General features: G+C 46.0%; 1 protein-coding gene across 1 annotated transcript; it reads left to right on the forward strand.

Moving 5' to 3' along the window:
* Nucleotides 1-10,101: 10,101 nt before the first annotated feature.
* Nucleotides 10,102-12,149, forward strand: LOC125075477. Its single transcript, XM_047687192.1, has 4 exons — nt 10,102-10,412; nt 10,529-10,768; nt 10,943-11,927; nt 11,973-12,149. The coding sequence occupies exons 1-4, from the start codon at nt 10,102-10,104 to the stop codon at nt 12,147-12,149; spliced, it is 1,713 nt and encodes a 570-aa protein (XP_047543148.1).
* Nucleotides 12,150-15,737: the final 3,588 nt, after the last annotated feature.

Below are 15,737 nucleotides of genomic sequence, written 5' to 3' on the forward strand. Positions count from 1 at the left end.
ATTTGTATAATGTAAATGGCTTGCCTTAGATAAGTTGATTATATTTAGTTCCTCGGTGACGCCTAGATGGCGTTGTTAGATGTATGCGACTTTTTGAATCGCGCTATGGTTTGGTTAAGTTGTTAGTATAAGGCATGTAAAAATATTTTTTTTGGGTGAATCGTTTCACGAGCAAATAGACGCTTAAATAGTACTTGTTAAGTGTTTTATTTTTTGGCACGAGTAGCCTGCCGGAATTTTATTCACGATCCGTGAAGCGGATCGGAGAGGGCATGGCACCCTCCTGGGGTAGTTTTACCTTTAGTTGCACTCATTTTTAAAATTTTTGCCGGGGCTGCCGGCAGGAAGAAGGAAGGATAGGAGGAGGAAGGAATAAGGATGTGGAAGGGTGGGAAAGGAAACGCAGTCGGGACCGAAATACCCTTCGGCCATGCATCCCATCGCGCTGCGAGGCCACTTGGGATTGGGTGGTTTTTTATCTTAGAGGTGTCCTTCCCCTGGGGCCGGTCGGTTAAGCCAAGCCCCCCGACGGCGGCATTGAATCATGCCTCCGTCCGCTGTCCGGTCAACCCGACTCAACGGACCCGCCGAAAAGGTTTGCTCCCCCGTAAATGAGGAGACAAACGAATAAATGAATCCCGCTTAGATGCGCCTGCAACCAAGCGGGTGTGGTCGCGTCTCGACCCCTCTACAATAGTAGGAAAGAAATAAGTAAAAAAAAATATACAACACACAAAACGAAACGAACAAAACAAAGCAAGCAGAACAAAAGAACATAAATGAAAAACAAAATAAATCTAAGAAACTAAATGAAATCAAAGAAACCAAATAAAAGAAGAAGACAAAATAAATCAACAAAAGAAAAAACTCCTAACCCTACTTTGTCACAAAGCCGCTCCACAGTCCACTCTGTTAATAGAGATGTACCGGGAGCGACCCCTGACCCGCCGCGTCAGTCTTAGCCGTGGCCGGCGAGTAAACTCGAGCCGGCCCCGTTGCCCAGGGTACGCCACGAGGAGGCGACTGACATGTACCCCACTAAAACCTAACCTAACCTTTTTTTTTTTTAGTTTTACTAGGAGGAAATGCATTGACGCATTCCGCCCGGCCGAAGGGGGGGAAGCCGGGACGGATATATGGGACTCCCGGGTCAGAAGGCCCCGTCCTACCCGCTAAAACCTCCTAGGATTTTCGCCTCGCCGCAAGGCGATAGGGCTACGGGAACGCGCGTGGCTCACCACCGCGGCCCTGCCAGCGGCCGACGCTGTAAAGTGGCGACTCGTCACGAAATGTACGCCAGGGTGTTATGGCGCACCTTCCGACTCCACCTCCGTCAGAACCGCGACGGACTGCCCCCGAGTCCGCCGCTGGAGACTAGGCGGCAGCGGATGTAAAGTTCCGCCGCCGTCCACAATGTGTCAAGTCCGGTTAATGCATCCGGCCTAGATGGTCGCGGCGCCGCCGACCAGGTCTTCGTCGGCGCAGCGGGAGGGAGTTGGTGTCGTCCTCCCGCTGTCGCTCTGCCGCCTCCTTTGCGGACATTACGGTTTCGCTGAAGACCCGTAATGCCGCCCACGCCTCTGCACTCGCGACCATCTTACGCACTAAGGCCGGAAGCGAGATGTCTTGTCCGATAGCCGTGAACAGGGCAGCGCGAGGCTCCGCCCAAGCTGGGCACTCTGCGCGCGTGTGTTCGGCCGTGTCCACGGCTCCGTTGCCACAACCGTCAAGTCCGGTGGCACGTCGTTGTAGGCTCTCTGCCGGCCACGTCACACAGATATTTTGCAAAACATCCGTGGCCGGTCAGAAGCTGTGTCAGGTGGTAAGTGAGTAAGACTCACTCCCGGAACGCGTAGCCTCTCTTTCCATTTTGCGAAGAGCCTTCCGCCGGCCTCCTCCCTCTAGCTCCGAACTTCCCGAGGATGGGGTCGGTCTCCCTCCGCTCTCGCTGCCTTCAGCCGCCAGTAGACGCTCGAGTTGATCTCGGCCTCGAGGTCCCATGGCGGGCTTCCGGACAGCAGGCAGGCTGCAGTGAACGACACCGTACGGTACGCCCGAGCCGCCCTGAGCGCCATCGCTCGCTGCGGACGTCGCAGGGACGTGACGCTGCGTGTACTCAGAGCGTCCGCCCATATCGGCGCCCCGTACAGTGCCATCGATCGCACTACGCCGATGTACAGGCGCCTGCACGAGCCTCCCGGTCCTCCGACATTGGGGAGAATCCGCCCCAGCGCTCCGGCTGCAGCCACCAGTCTTGGGGCCAAGCGCCGGAAGTGCTCCTCGAACTTCCACCTGCCATCGAGGACGAGTCCCAGGTACTTCGTACACGATCGACTCGCCCTGCTGCCGCACGCACGTGCTCTCCGACCCACTGTTGATCACCGCGAGGCCCAGTGTCACAGCCCACTCCTCCAGCGCCTCGCCCCTGGCGTCCGTCGAAGGGGAACCCCAAGCCGTAGATTTGGCATTGAAGTCCCCCGCGACTAACACCGGGTTGGGCGATGCCTGCCCGACCAGAGCTCCGACCTCAACGAGTAGCTGTTCAAACTCCGCGAGACTCCGGTTGGGCGAGGCGTAAACGCCCACGACCGCCATACCCCCGACTGCAGCGACCACGAACCCTCTGCCCCTGGCTACTCCATTCGATAGCAGGGGAACCAGCGACGGCAGGGGCGACGATCGCCACCATTCCCTCGTGGTCGGACACCCAGTCGTCCCGTAAATGAACGACATAGGGCTCCGAGACCACCGCCACGTCGATTTGCCACTCTGCCATGCTTTGGACTAGCAGGTCCTGGGCCCTGGCAGAGTGGTTGATGTTCGCCTGGAGACAGCGCCGGGCTATTATTGGGCGGTCTCCATAGGCTCCTCCACAGTCCTTTGGGACGCGGTGACGGGCCCTTTCGCCACCGCTCCTCCCTTTCTTGAGGCGAAACGAGCTTTGCTGCCCTGGCACGCCTTACTACCGACGGCATGTGCCGCAGGCTTACCGGCCGCTGAGCACACGATACAATTGGCTTCAGCGGCGGTACATTCCCTGGCCCTGTGATCGGGTAGGCCGCAGCGGAAGCACAGACGGCTGCGGTCGACACCCCTATCACATTTGGCCCCCATGTGGCCCCCCTCCAGGCACCTGAAGCAGCGCAACGGTCTCGGCTCGAGCAATTTTACTCGTGCCGAGACCCACCCCACCTTGACGCGGCCCACCTCCAGCACTCGTTTCGCCGCCGCCACCGGGCAGCTCATCCAGAGGGAGCCCGAGCCGCCGGAGCGCCGGGCAATAACACCCGGTTTTATTGCTCCGGCAGAACAACCCCCCTCTTCGGCGACCGCAGACACCACCTCCACCGCAGTCACCGAGTCGTCCAAGTCCAAGACTCTCAGCTCGACGCACTTAGTCGGTCTATGGATCTGGACCGCGTCCGGGCTGAGGACCTCGCGGAGCTTGACCGCCAGGGCATCCGCCGCCTTCTCCGCGTCGTTGGTACCCGGCGGGACCTCCAGCATCCGTGCCCCCGTTGCCGTCGTGCGGAAGCGCACAGAGGTGAGGCCTACCTCGCCGAGCTTAATTCGGCTTTTGGCCTCGGCGAGAACGTCCTCATACCTCACCCCTTTCTCCTCGGCACCGGGTTTTAGGGTGATCGTAATCACCGCGGTGCGAGGAGGGCGAAGTTTCCCTTTAGGGGCTTTCTTCTTCATATCTCTCAAATCCGATTTCGTGGTCTTCGTCTTCTTCTTCTTGGCCGCCTTGCTCGGTTGTTTTTGAGCAACGGCGGCCCATGACAACGACGAACTGCCTGGTTCTGCAGATGGAGGGGCAGTTCTCTCCTTTGCTGTCGCTGCTGTTGCTGCGGCTTCTTGGGCAGCCATGTTCGGCCGTTTTGCCTTCTTCTTCTTCTTCTTCGTGACAGCAGCGGCGGGCGACTCGGGTGGTGTCGTCACCCTCGCTGTTGCGACTGCGGTCTGCGCTGATTGACGGTCGGCGGCCAGCGGAGGTCGCAGTCGAGGCTCCGGAAGGAGACGGCGCTCGATGCCCTCCATCCGGGCATTCAGCATTGTGCTGAACTGCTCCCGGTTGGAGCGCAGCGCCTCCTCCATTTCACGCTGGATGTTCGCGTCATCCATCTTCGCCGGCTGCGTGCGCATCAGTGCCACTTCCCGGCGCAGCTCGGCCAGCTGACCCGATAGCTGCGCGTTGGCTGCTTCCAATCGCGCAACTTTCTCCGTGATGGTCAGGGCTCTGAGGTCCGCTACCGCGCCTTTGATGGAATTCGCGGCAGCCTTTAGAGCCCTGACAAACGTGCCCTTTAGGTTGCCGGATTTATCGGCAACTTGCAGCACCACGTCCAACGCTTCTTGGACGGCTGCGTCCAGAGCAGCTGACGTCTTCGCCGCCTCGTCAGTGGACACGTCCGGTTGACGCCTTCTGTTTCGGGCCACCCTCTCCTCCATGGCCACCTTGGCCGCTTCATTATAAGCGGCCAGCGCGTCTTCAGTTTCACGTCTCTCCTCTTTCTGGGACAGGGTGCTCAGCTCCTCCATTGATTTGCCCCGTCCGACGTATCTGCCGTGGGTGGATGGTCGTCCACGCCCCCTTTTGTTAGCCGGCTTTAACCACCTGCTAATAGAGGACTCCGAGTCGCTACGCTGTATTGTGGCGTCGCTATCGGAGTCCGAGTGGGTGTCCCCTCTGTGGGGCCGCTTCTCCCCTTTTCTCTGTTCGTTGCCGACCGACGAGACCGACTCGAGAGAGAGTCGTTCTAGCCGGACGACGGGTACCTTGGGTGCGCCTGGGTCGTTGGTTTTGGTGTGCGCCATCGGGGCGCCCACTTCCACCACCATGTCAACTTAGATAGATAGATAGATAGATAGATAAAGTCTTTATTTGGATCACACCACATGAATAAAAATAAGAAGATAAAAAAGAAATGACAAATGTAACACAGAATTTAAGTTAATTTATGACGTAGGAAGAAAAAAAAATAAAAATAAACAAAAAAAAAAAAATTAACTAACTTACAAAAATATTTACAAAAATATTTTGCATCTAATTTTATTTAGTCTATATCTATTAAATATAATTAGATGTAAAATGGGAATTGCATTATTATGGAAACACAAAGAAAAAAAAAAGAAATAAAAATTAACAAAACTGAACTGTAAAGTGGTGTGGCATCCAAAATGGACAACCTCTCAGTTGAAGCTGGCATAATATTAACCCAGCACTGATTTTCAGAGGCCTCCATGTGACGGTGACGGACGGCCATGTAAACGTGACAAAGAGTAATATTAAATATTAAAGTGGTAGATTGTTACGTATAAACAAGTTATTAAATTACAAGTTAATAAAACTTAAAACTAAAGTCGTTATCTGAAATACATATACGTTATAAAAAAATAGTAGATTAAATCCGATATACAAATTAAAAAGTTGACTTTTAGGCGGTATTTTTGAAAATTAATATGACTCCGACTCAAACTCAGCGATCACGCCATGGGAAGTAGTGGCGGCCAATGCTATTAAGAAACAACACGGCGAATGAGCATTCTGAGAAGCGAGAATAGGTAAGTACTTAAGATCTAATCTTTGTTTTTGCTTTACATAAATATATTACGTTACTTGTGTCTACAGATTAACCATGTAATTTACATAGATAATATCAATAATATAATATATTTATGCCCAAATTTCTGTTGTTTTAGAGACGGCGATAATGGTATTCCTAAAACCTACAGTGGAGGCAGACACTCCGCAACCAATATGACATGAACAATCTGCATGAAACAAATCGGCCATGCAATTATAGGTACATTTTTAATTAAATAATTATATCGTCAAACATGTTTCTTTCAATTTTGTATACTATAAATTATTTATTATCAATATACACGAATATGTGAATGAGAAAGTTAAAGTTCAGTCTGGAGGTTAAATAAATATAACTTATATCTTAGTCTAAACGTATGCAATGATTTTAGGTTACGAAGTGGGGGCGGCAGATTGTTCCAGCATTTGGTTGCGGCGTATTTGAAGCTTCCACGAAAGGCTGCAGTACGATGTGGGTGCACTAGCAGCAAATAGGAATTCGCCCTGGTGGAGTGAGTTGTATTTACGGCCGATGACCACAAAAGCTTATCATAGAGATATCCTGGTGATTTGGATTTTATGACTCCGAATAAAAGTAAAGCGAAATGCAATTGTCTGCGGTAGTCAGTCCTTAGAGATTTGGCTTCATTAATGTAAGGCGTTACATGAGCACGTGGCGGAATGTTAAAACAATAACGAGCGCAGGCATTCTGTACTTTTTGAATGGCCGTTTTTGAGCGAGCAAGCATTCGTGGCCCTATCACTGTATCGGCATAATTTAATTTTGACAGCACCAGTGACTCACACAGTGTAACACGTAATTCGTTTGATAGAGACTCTCGTACACGGTACAGTAATTTTAAACGGTAAAAACAGTTACGAACGGTATTATTTACTTGTTTTTCAAAACGCAAGTTTTCGTCCATAATGACGCCTAGATTTTTAGCTTCGGTGACTCTTTCAATAATTTCATCGTTTATAGATATAATAGGGCTATAACTAGATAATTGTTTAATTTGTTTGTTTGTGCCAAATATCATATATTTAGTCTTCTTCGCGTTTAAAACTAGGGTGTGGGATTGTGACCATGCAAATATTCTATTTAAATCATCATTTAAGTTTTTAACGGCAGCTTCTAGGTTCGACAAGTGAAATGATGTATAAACTTGTAAATCGTCCGCATAAACATGACAATCACTATTTATAATACAACTCGTTACGTCCGCCGTATATAATATAAACAATAAAGGCCCTAAGATTGAGCCTTGGGGCAAGCCTCGTGTTACTGGACGACACGGAGAACATGCTATAGTGCCATCTTCACCTATTAATTCCAGTGATTGTCTTCTATAAGTTAAATAACTTGCAAACCAATCTATAGCGGTTTTATCAAAACCATAGTACGCCAGTTTTGCAACAAGTAAAGAGATATTTATAGTTTCAAACGCTCGAGAGTAATCTAACAAAACCAGCAGGGTAACTTTACCAGAGTCCTGGGCACTAAGTATCTATCATCATCTACAACCGTGGTGAGTGCGGTAGTAGTACTACGATGCTTTCTAAAGCCAGATTGAACATCAGGTAGGATATTATTTTTTTCTAGAAATTCAGATAGTTGGATGTAGACTACTTTTTCCAGTACTTTAGATAAACATGGGAGTATGCTGATACTGATGAGGACGCAAATCAGACAATGAAACTGGATTATTCAATTTTGGTATAGGTTTAATAAGAGCCTCCCTCCATAGGTCAGGAAAGTTGCTAGACTGAATAGATTTATTGATATTTTTTGTTATAGCAGGGAGGGAGGAAGAAAGTGTCATCAAAATCATATCCAAAGAGATTCCGTCCTTACCGGTGGCATTCGATTTGAGCTTATGGACAATTTTTGACACAGTATCTTCATTAACGGTTTTTAGGTGGAAGGTTTCTGTACAGAATTTTGATGAAGAATACTTTTGAATAATTTGCGGGGAGACATAATCATTACCAGGAATATTTAGAAAATGATTGTTTATAACCTGAGGATCGTTAAAATGACTAGGTAAGATTAGATCCGACTTAGGTTTTACCTCAAGGTGGTTTTTAAAATGTTTCCACATGACTTTAGAGTTTTTTAATTAATGTATGAGTTAAAGTAAGCATTTCTTTCATTTGCAATTGCATCATCTACAATTTTTTTCATTTTTTTATAATTTTCTCTATTGGCCTCGCTCTCATCTATACGAAATTTGCAATGAGCTTCATCGCGACATTTCATCATACGTTTAATAGCAAAAGTAATCCAAGGGTAATGATTATGTCTTATATATATGGTTTTAAGGGGAGCTAAGGTGTCAAAAATATGCATTATGTTAGTTGTAAAATGAGAAACGAGTAAATCTATACAATAATCGGGATTAGAATATGTATGCCAGTCAATGCATTCCAACAGGACCTTAAGCTGATCTATGTTTATATCACTAATAGGTCTTAATAGCTTTTTCCTTGGGCGAATTTTTTCTTTCACAATATTAAGCTCAAATGAAAGGAAAGAATGACTACTCAGACTATTTACATAATCGACATTAACCTTAATATGGTTTATATTTGAACAGACAAGGTCAATCAACGTTTCGCTATGGCTAGTAAAATGTGTCGGCTCGGAAACGTGTTGTATTAAGCTAAAATAATCCAAGAAGTTGTTAAAAAGGATTGAGTGATTGTCTTGTTTATTCAGGAGATTAATGTTGAAATCACCCAATAAAATAATATAATCATAAAGGGGTAAAGACGCAATCGATTCGATTAAAGCATCTAGGAATTCTTGCACGTTTAACCATGGTGGTCTATAAGCTCTACCAATTATAATAGTTTTATTACTATGCCGAGTCCTAAGCCACATTTGTTCAACCCTAGATTCAATTGGATATTTGAGAATCTGTGTAGACAGCCCTCGCCTGATATAAAATCCTACACCGCCGCCACGCGAACGTATTGTTTCCGGTCTGGGTGTATGACACAGACGGTAACCCGTGACCTTCGGTGCGCGCCCTTCCTCTCCACCCCGAAGCCATGTGTCGTTAAGAGCCAAAATGTCGGCGTTGTGTCGTTCTAAGGCAACTAAAAATTCTTCGTGGTGTGTACTAACTGAACCAGGGTTTAAAAATCCAATTTTAATATTTTTTAAGCCCCCCATTTATAGTGTACTATAACAGTAAACGCATTGGAAGATAAGTACCATTGAAAACACACATATATGCTTATAAAATTACGCTTACATACATATATACATGATGTATACGTGATTGTTCTCGTATATGCACATATACTTACATATAAAGTTCCTAATATTAAAGATTTTAAAATTATTAGAAGAACGTAATTGGATGGCTTTAAAGATACGTTAAAATAATTTATTTCAATGTATATCACATGGGAGCTTTTGAATGTCACACCACTTTTTGTAATAAAACTATAATAATGCAAATTGCTATAAATATTTAAAATTACAAAAGGTAAAATGTTTTTCATCATATCATTACTAGACTTAAAAATAATTAAATATAATAATTTACAGTAAAATAATAATAAAAACTTTTCATTAGAGTATCGATACAGAGTTTTGAAGTAAACAACAAAGTAACTATAATAAAAATAACTTAGAATAAAGAAACTCTTAAAATTCAAATTTAGTTGTCTCCAAAAATTTTTTTGATGTCACCCTCTCCTCGTACTCGGTGCACTGGGGCATCAAAGGTACGTCTAACATAAATGCGCCCGCCTTACGTCCAAATGTCAAACTTGTCCTGTCATCGTGCCTGTGTCCGTTATGCTCGCGGTATGGTCGTCGTGAAAAATCGAAAATGCATCTTTGTCCCCCCCAGAATTCGAAGTGGGACAGCCCGATCCGTGAAGCGGATCGGAGAGGGATTGGCACCCTCCTGGGGTAGTTTTACCTTTAGTTGCATTCATTTTAAAAAATTGTGCCGGGGCTGCCGGCAAGAAGAAGGAAGGATAGGTGGAGGAAGGAATAAGGATGTGGAAGGGTAGGAAAGGAAACGCAGTCGGGACCGAAATACCCTTCGGCCATGCATCCCATCGCGCTGCGAGGCCACTTGGGATTCGGGGTGATTTTTTATCGAGGTTTTCTTCCTCAAAACAACAAAAGAAATTTACAAATTTATATACACCTAATTAACAAATAACAAAATAAACATGAAATATGTATAACAACTACGACTAGATATTTACAAATATACAACACCCTCATTTGCCACGAGGCCGCGCACACAGTCCACTCTGGTGATCAGAGAAGGGCCGGGAGCGACCCGTGGCCTAACCGCCGCGTCAGTCTTAGCCGTGGCCGGCGAGTAAACTCGAGCCGGCCCCGTTGCCCAGGGTACGCCACGAGGAGGCGACTGACATGTACCCCATCCCAACCTTTTTTTTTTTTTTTTTTTTTTTTTTTTTTTTTTTTTTTTTTTTTTTTTTTTTTTTTTTTTTTTTTTTTTTTTTCGGTTGGAAAATCCTCAATGGAGACCCTCCGCCCCGGGGGAAGGGCGAAGGGGACTGTCAGACTCTTACTGACTAAAAACCAACCCGTGTCCTCAAAGTACCCGTGCGTCGGAAGGGCGGGTATCGCCGAAGCATTCGTCACTACCCCCCGACGGGTATTGGCTCGCCAGATGGTCAGGCGGGCCCCGTCACTCACTGCGGCTGTCACCCCGGCCGCAGGACTCCACTATGAGGCGCGCGCGCGGAACACGACGCCGCCGCCTCGAGGCCTGCTGCTGATCGGACGACGAGACGCCCCGAGTCTGTCGTCCGCAGGCCACGCCCTAGGGTGGTCGAAAGTCGGCCGCCCTACGACGCCCAGTTCGTCTGCTGCGGGAGGGGAGAGAGGAGGCAGCCTCTCTCTCCCTTTCCGCCGCCTCCTTTGCGAGCATCACGTCCTCGCAGAAAGTGGCGACGGCACTCCACCCTGCCTCGCTCCGTAGCATCGTTGAGACGACAGTCGGAAGCGAGAGGGTTCCCGCAGCACCTACGGCCGCGACGAGGTCACGGCGCTGCTCAGCCCATGCTGGGCACTCCGCCAACGTGTGCAACGCCGTATCGTCGCGACAATCGCCACAATGGTGGCACTGGGACGTCGGCTCCCGGCCTATGCGACACAGGTACTTCCCGAAGCACCCGTGCCCGGTGATCGCTCACCATAGACTGAAGTGTAGGTTTTTTCTAAGTTCATTGTAGAATGAGCGATCGAATCACTCGTGTCAATATGGCTAGCTACTTATCGTTTTCTATAATCGCTTACGCCGAAGCGTTAACGATTGTAGAAAGAGATTCGATATGAAACGAATGTAACTTGGCTAGGCCCTCTGATCCTACATTGCTGCAATGGTTGGTAACTACAAACGACGTTAAACAATTATGGGCAGCTCAACCGACTTTTTTGATCTCACAGGCGGTCTACACCCTTGCGGGTGTTATAACTTTGATACACGCATTCAGCAAGGGTGGGCGGTGGCCTTATTTTTGGCTCGGGACCGTACTGCATGGAATTTATGCGGACAATTTCTGGCATTTTGTTCTTCCCCAATATGACAACTTCTGGTATTCGCAGGCGCCTATCGTGTTCCTCGGTGCTCGTCTGCCCTTACACATCATTCTGTTATATCCAGCATTCATTTATCATGCCGCATATGCAGTGCATAAACTGAATTTACCAAGGTATGCGCAACCGTTTGCCGTGGGCTTGATAACAGTGTTAATTGATATTCCATATGATATAGTAGCTGTTAAATTCGTACATTGGACATGGCACGACACGGACCCGAATATCTTCGATCGTCACTATTGGGTGCCTTGGAATTCCTATTATTTCCATTGCACATTTGCATCTAGTTTCTACTTCTTCTTCGACTCGAGTAGAAGGTGGCTGGCGCCTCGAGTGGCGCAATGGTCATCCGCTACAAAAGGAGTCGAATGGAAGTCTTTGTTGATAGCGACACTATTGGGCATGCCTGGTGGTGTTCTATTGTTTATTCCTATTTATCATTCACTTCATGACGTGTACAAAATACACTCTGAAGTTACTTTCTCTCTATTATTCTCTATTTATTTCGTCATCGTCGTGTTAGGCCTTCTTAGTGACCGTGAGAAGAATAAAGACAAGCTAACGAAGATCGATTATGTATTGATATTACAACTTGCCGTTCACTATGTAATTTATTGGGTGTTTGTGGTGTTTTTCAACCCTGAGAAGGAATGGTCTACAGGCTTACACGAGCCGGTCGGCCCTTGTAATGAAGTGGCTTTGTTAACGTCACCCTTTGGACAGTCTTTGTACAAGTTTTATGTGTTGTATATTTTTTTTTTACTTATTTCTTTCCTACTATTGTAGAGGGGTCGAGACGCGACCACACCCGCTTGGTTGCAGGCGCATCTAAGCGGGATTCATTTATTCGTTTGTCTCCTCATTTACGGGGGAGCAAACCTTTTCTGCGGGTCCGCTGAGTCGGGTTGGCCGAACAGCGGACGGAGGCATGATTCAGTGCCGCCGTCGGTGGGCTTGGCTTAACCGCCCGGCCCCAGAGGAAGGACACCTCTAAGATAAAAAACCACCCAATCCCAAGTGGCCTCGCAGCGCGATGGGATGCATGGCCGAAGGGTATTTCGGTCCCGAATTCGTTTCGATATATGTTTTTATTAGCTAATAAGTATGCACAATGCTGTATATGAGGAATCGGATATCTGTCCGGCTTAGTAATAAAGTTTAAACGCCGATAGTCTCCGCACGGTCGTAATTCTCCATTTTTCTTGACTACTACATGAAGTGGAGAAGACTAGTTACTCTTGCTTGGTGTAGACCAAGTCTTGCATCCTTTGGAATTCAGCCTTTACCTTTTCAAATTTATCCGGTGGTAAAGGACGCGGGCGCGCGAACACAGGCGGCCCGTTTGTTTCTATGTAATGGACTACAGAGTGGCGTGGAGTATCTTTGAAACACATTGGCTTAGTAATATCGGGATATAATGCTAATAAGTCACTATACGGATGGTTAGAGTTTATAGTTGTTATCGATCCTTGACCATCTAATCTCACTGACGCTAACACAGATAAATTCGTAATTTCGTCTATTAGTTTCTTCCTGAATACGTCTACTACTAATTTATAGTGGCTTAAAACGTCTGCGCCTAAAATTGGTTGATTTACTTCTGCTATAACGAAAGTCCAACGGTAGGGTCGCCGTAAATTTAAATCTAAAATAAGAGTTTTTATACCATGTTTTTATTTCGGTTTCCATTAGCTGCGTACAGTCTGTACTCACTACAACTGTTTCTACGATAAGGTCTCTTAGTCGCTGGAATAACTGAAATATTCGCACCAGTGTCCACTAAAAAATTGTAACCACTGTTTTTGTCCATAACACATAGGCGTTTAGAAGTCAAAATGGTGCCAATCTCCGCCTCCGATTGCACCATATTTAGTTTTCCTGATTGATCTTGCAGTACGGAATCTGTAGCCATTTGGACGTGCTCAACCAGTCGGTCGGTTTCGGCATTACCGCTATGGGACCTATAAAGGCAAGCGTAGATTCGCGGATGGTCGTCACAATCTACACGCAGCCAGATAATTGATAGGTCCTGTCCTTCAAGACTGCCGAGGCGTCGAGAGCAGATATCATCTCTGACGTAAACGCACACCCCAGCTCGTGGTACAAAGGAATGTTCCAATTTATACCCGGGGTAGGAAAGAAAACTCGTATCGGCAGGAGAAGATATCTGAGTCTCGGTAAGAAAGAGCAAGGCCGGCTTCGCCGTCTCAAGGTGAAAGTGGACGGCGTTCAAGTTCGAGTTGAGTCCCCTTATGTTGCAGAAGTCCACAGTGAGGGTGGTAGGGGTTGCCTTATGATGCCTGCTCCGCTTGCCCCGAACAGTGGCGAGCGCAAAATTGCCCCCCCCAGAATTCGGAGGGCAGCCTGGGCATCCCTGCTCAGGTGGTGTACGTCCTGAGCATGGATGCCCAGGGAGGGATTCTCCACCGCAGTCGCTGATGGTACCCTCCTGGGGTAATGTAACCAAATTCTGCACAACCATCATGTTTAGGGGGGGGGGGGGGGGGATCGGGCCTCCGGGACTCTCACATACCAGACGAAACGCGGTAACATAGCTACCACTTCACGCTGATTTTAAGTGAGAGAGTGGTACTTCCCCGGGCGTGCCGGCCCATTCGGCTGCAACCCGAAGGTATGCAGTGTGGCACTACCACTTATAGTAATATAGGTAAGTAAAAGGTGGAATAATAATTTTAATAGTGAGAACTGAATGAGGTATTTTTTTCAGATTTTTACGACAAGAAATGGAGAAAAAATTTTGAAAAATGTACTTCGAATATTTAGAGTTTCGGATCGCTTAAGAAGACTTTCAAGAGCGATCCGATTCTTATAGCGAATAATCGATACAGATTCTGTTTATAAAAATTAATAGCTCCGGAACGGAGACGCTGATCCGGGAGTGAGATGTCTCGATGGATGCAGGGCAGAGGGCCCTACAAATGCGCCAAAGAGCAAAACAAGATAAGATTACAAATGAACGAATTAAAAATAAAAAACAGAAAAATATAATGAAAAAAGGTGAAAAATTTTTCGGTTTTCGACCGATAACTCTCGAACGGATAGGCCGATCCGGGAGATTGAAATGTCAACGGATGCAGAGCAGAGGGCCCCACAATCGCGCCGAACACGGAAAAAAGATCGAAACAATAATAAAAAAGATATAAACGAAAAACTTAAAAATAGCTTAAAAACAGACAAAAACGGGAGATATAGGTAAGTAAAAGGTGGAATAATAATTTTAATAGTGAGAACTGAATGAGGTATTTTTTTCAGATTTTTACGACAAGAAATGGAGAAAAAATTTTGAAAAATGTACTTCGAATATTTAGAGTTTCGGATCGCTTAAGAAGACTTTCAAGAGCGATCCGATTCTTATAGCGAATAATCGATACAGATTCTGTTTATAAAAATTAATAGCTCCGGAACGGAGACGCCGATCCGGGAGTGAGATGTCTCGATGGATGCAGGGCAGAGGGCCCTACAAATGCGCCAAAGAGCAAAACAAGATAAGATTACAAATGAACGAATTAAAAATAAAAAACAGAAAAATATAATGAAAAAAGGTGAAAAATTTTTCGGTTTTCGACCGATAACTCTCGAACGGATAGGCCGATCCGGGAGATTGAAATGTCAACGGATGCAGAGCAGAGGGCCCCACAATCGCGCCGAACACGGAAAAAAGATCGAAACAATAATAAAAAAAGATATAAACGAAAAACTTAAAAAATCAGTAGTGCGCGCGATGTCGTGCTGAGCAAGTGTAATTCCGTTTAACCCTTATATTTAATTCAAAAAGAAGTATTGAAACTGCATAAATTTGAAATTTAGTGTGCTCTTTGAGTTTACTAGTATCTAATCTGAATAATTAGTGCTATAAGACATAAAAACAGTTAGTTTAGTGCTTATTAAAAAGTATTTAAACTTGAAATCTATTGGTCTAAATTGTTGTGCGTTGACATTGTGCGTGTCCTCTAGCTATTACGTTCAATGACCTCAGCTAATGTGCGTGTACTAGAGTGCAATATTAGTAGCGCTTTTCACCATCTTCGAGTGAGACAAACTGGCGTTGTGGTAGACAACACTGCTTAAACTCGTTGATTGTTTGGGGTTCAAATCTCGGCTGTGACATTTAATATTTATATTTATTTTAGTTTACTCTTAAAATAATAAAATATGAAGTTCGCGTGTTGCAAATTGACCACAGGTGGCAGTAGTGACATTATTACTTGCAATAAATGTAGACAAAATTATCATGTACAGTGCCTCTTTGCAACAGATAGTAAAAAGGAATTAAAATATGAGTTAAAAAAACAATGGATGTGCCCGGAGTGCTCTTTATTGATACCGAGACAAACAAATAACGATAATACCCCTATACGTAGTAGTGGTGTCAATACTAAGTTAAATGAAAATATTAATTTTAAAAGAGGTGGTAGTTCATTGTCAAATATTCAATCAGACAGCTGTGAGGAAGCCGATAAAAATAATAATCTACTTGAGCTAATTAGGTCGGTTGTCGTTTCGGAAATTTCTAGCTTGAAGGATGAATTT

The sequence above is a fragment of the Vanessa atalanta genome, chromosome W, assembly GCF_905147765.1.
Source record: "Vanessa atalanta chromosome W, ilVanAtal1.2, whole genome shotgun sequence".
In the NCBI taxonomy this organism is placed as follows: Eukaryota; Metazoa; Arthropoda; class Insecta; order Lepidoptera; family Nymphalidae; genus Vanessa; species Vanessa atalanta.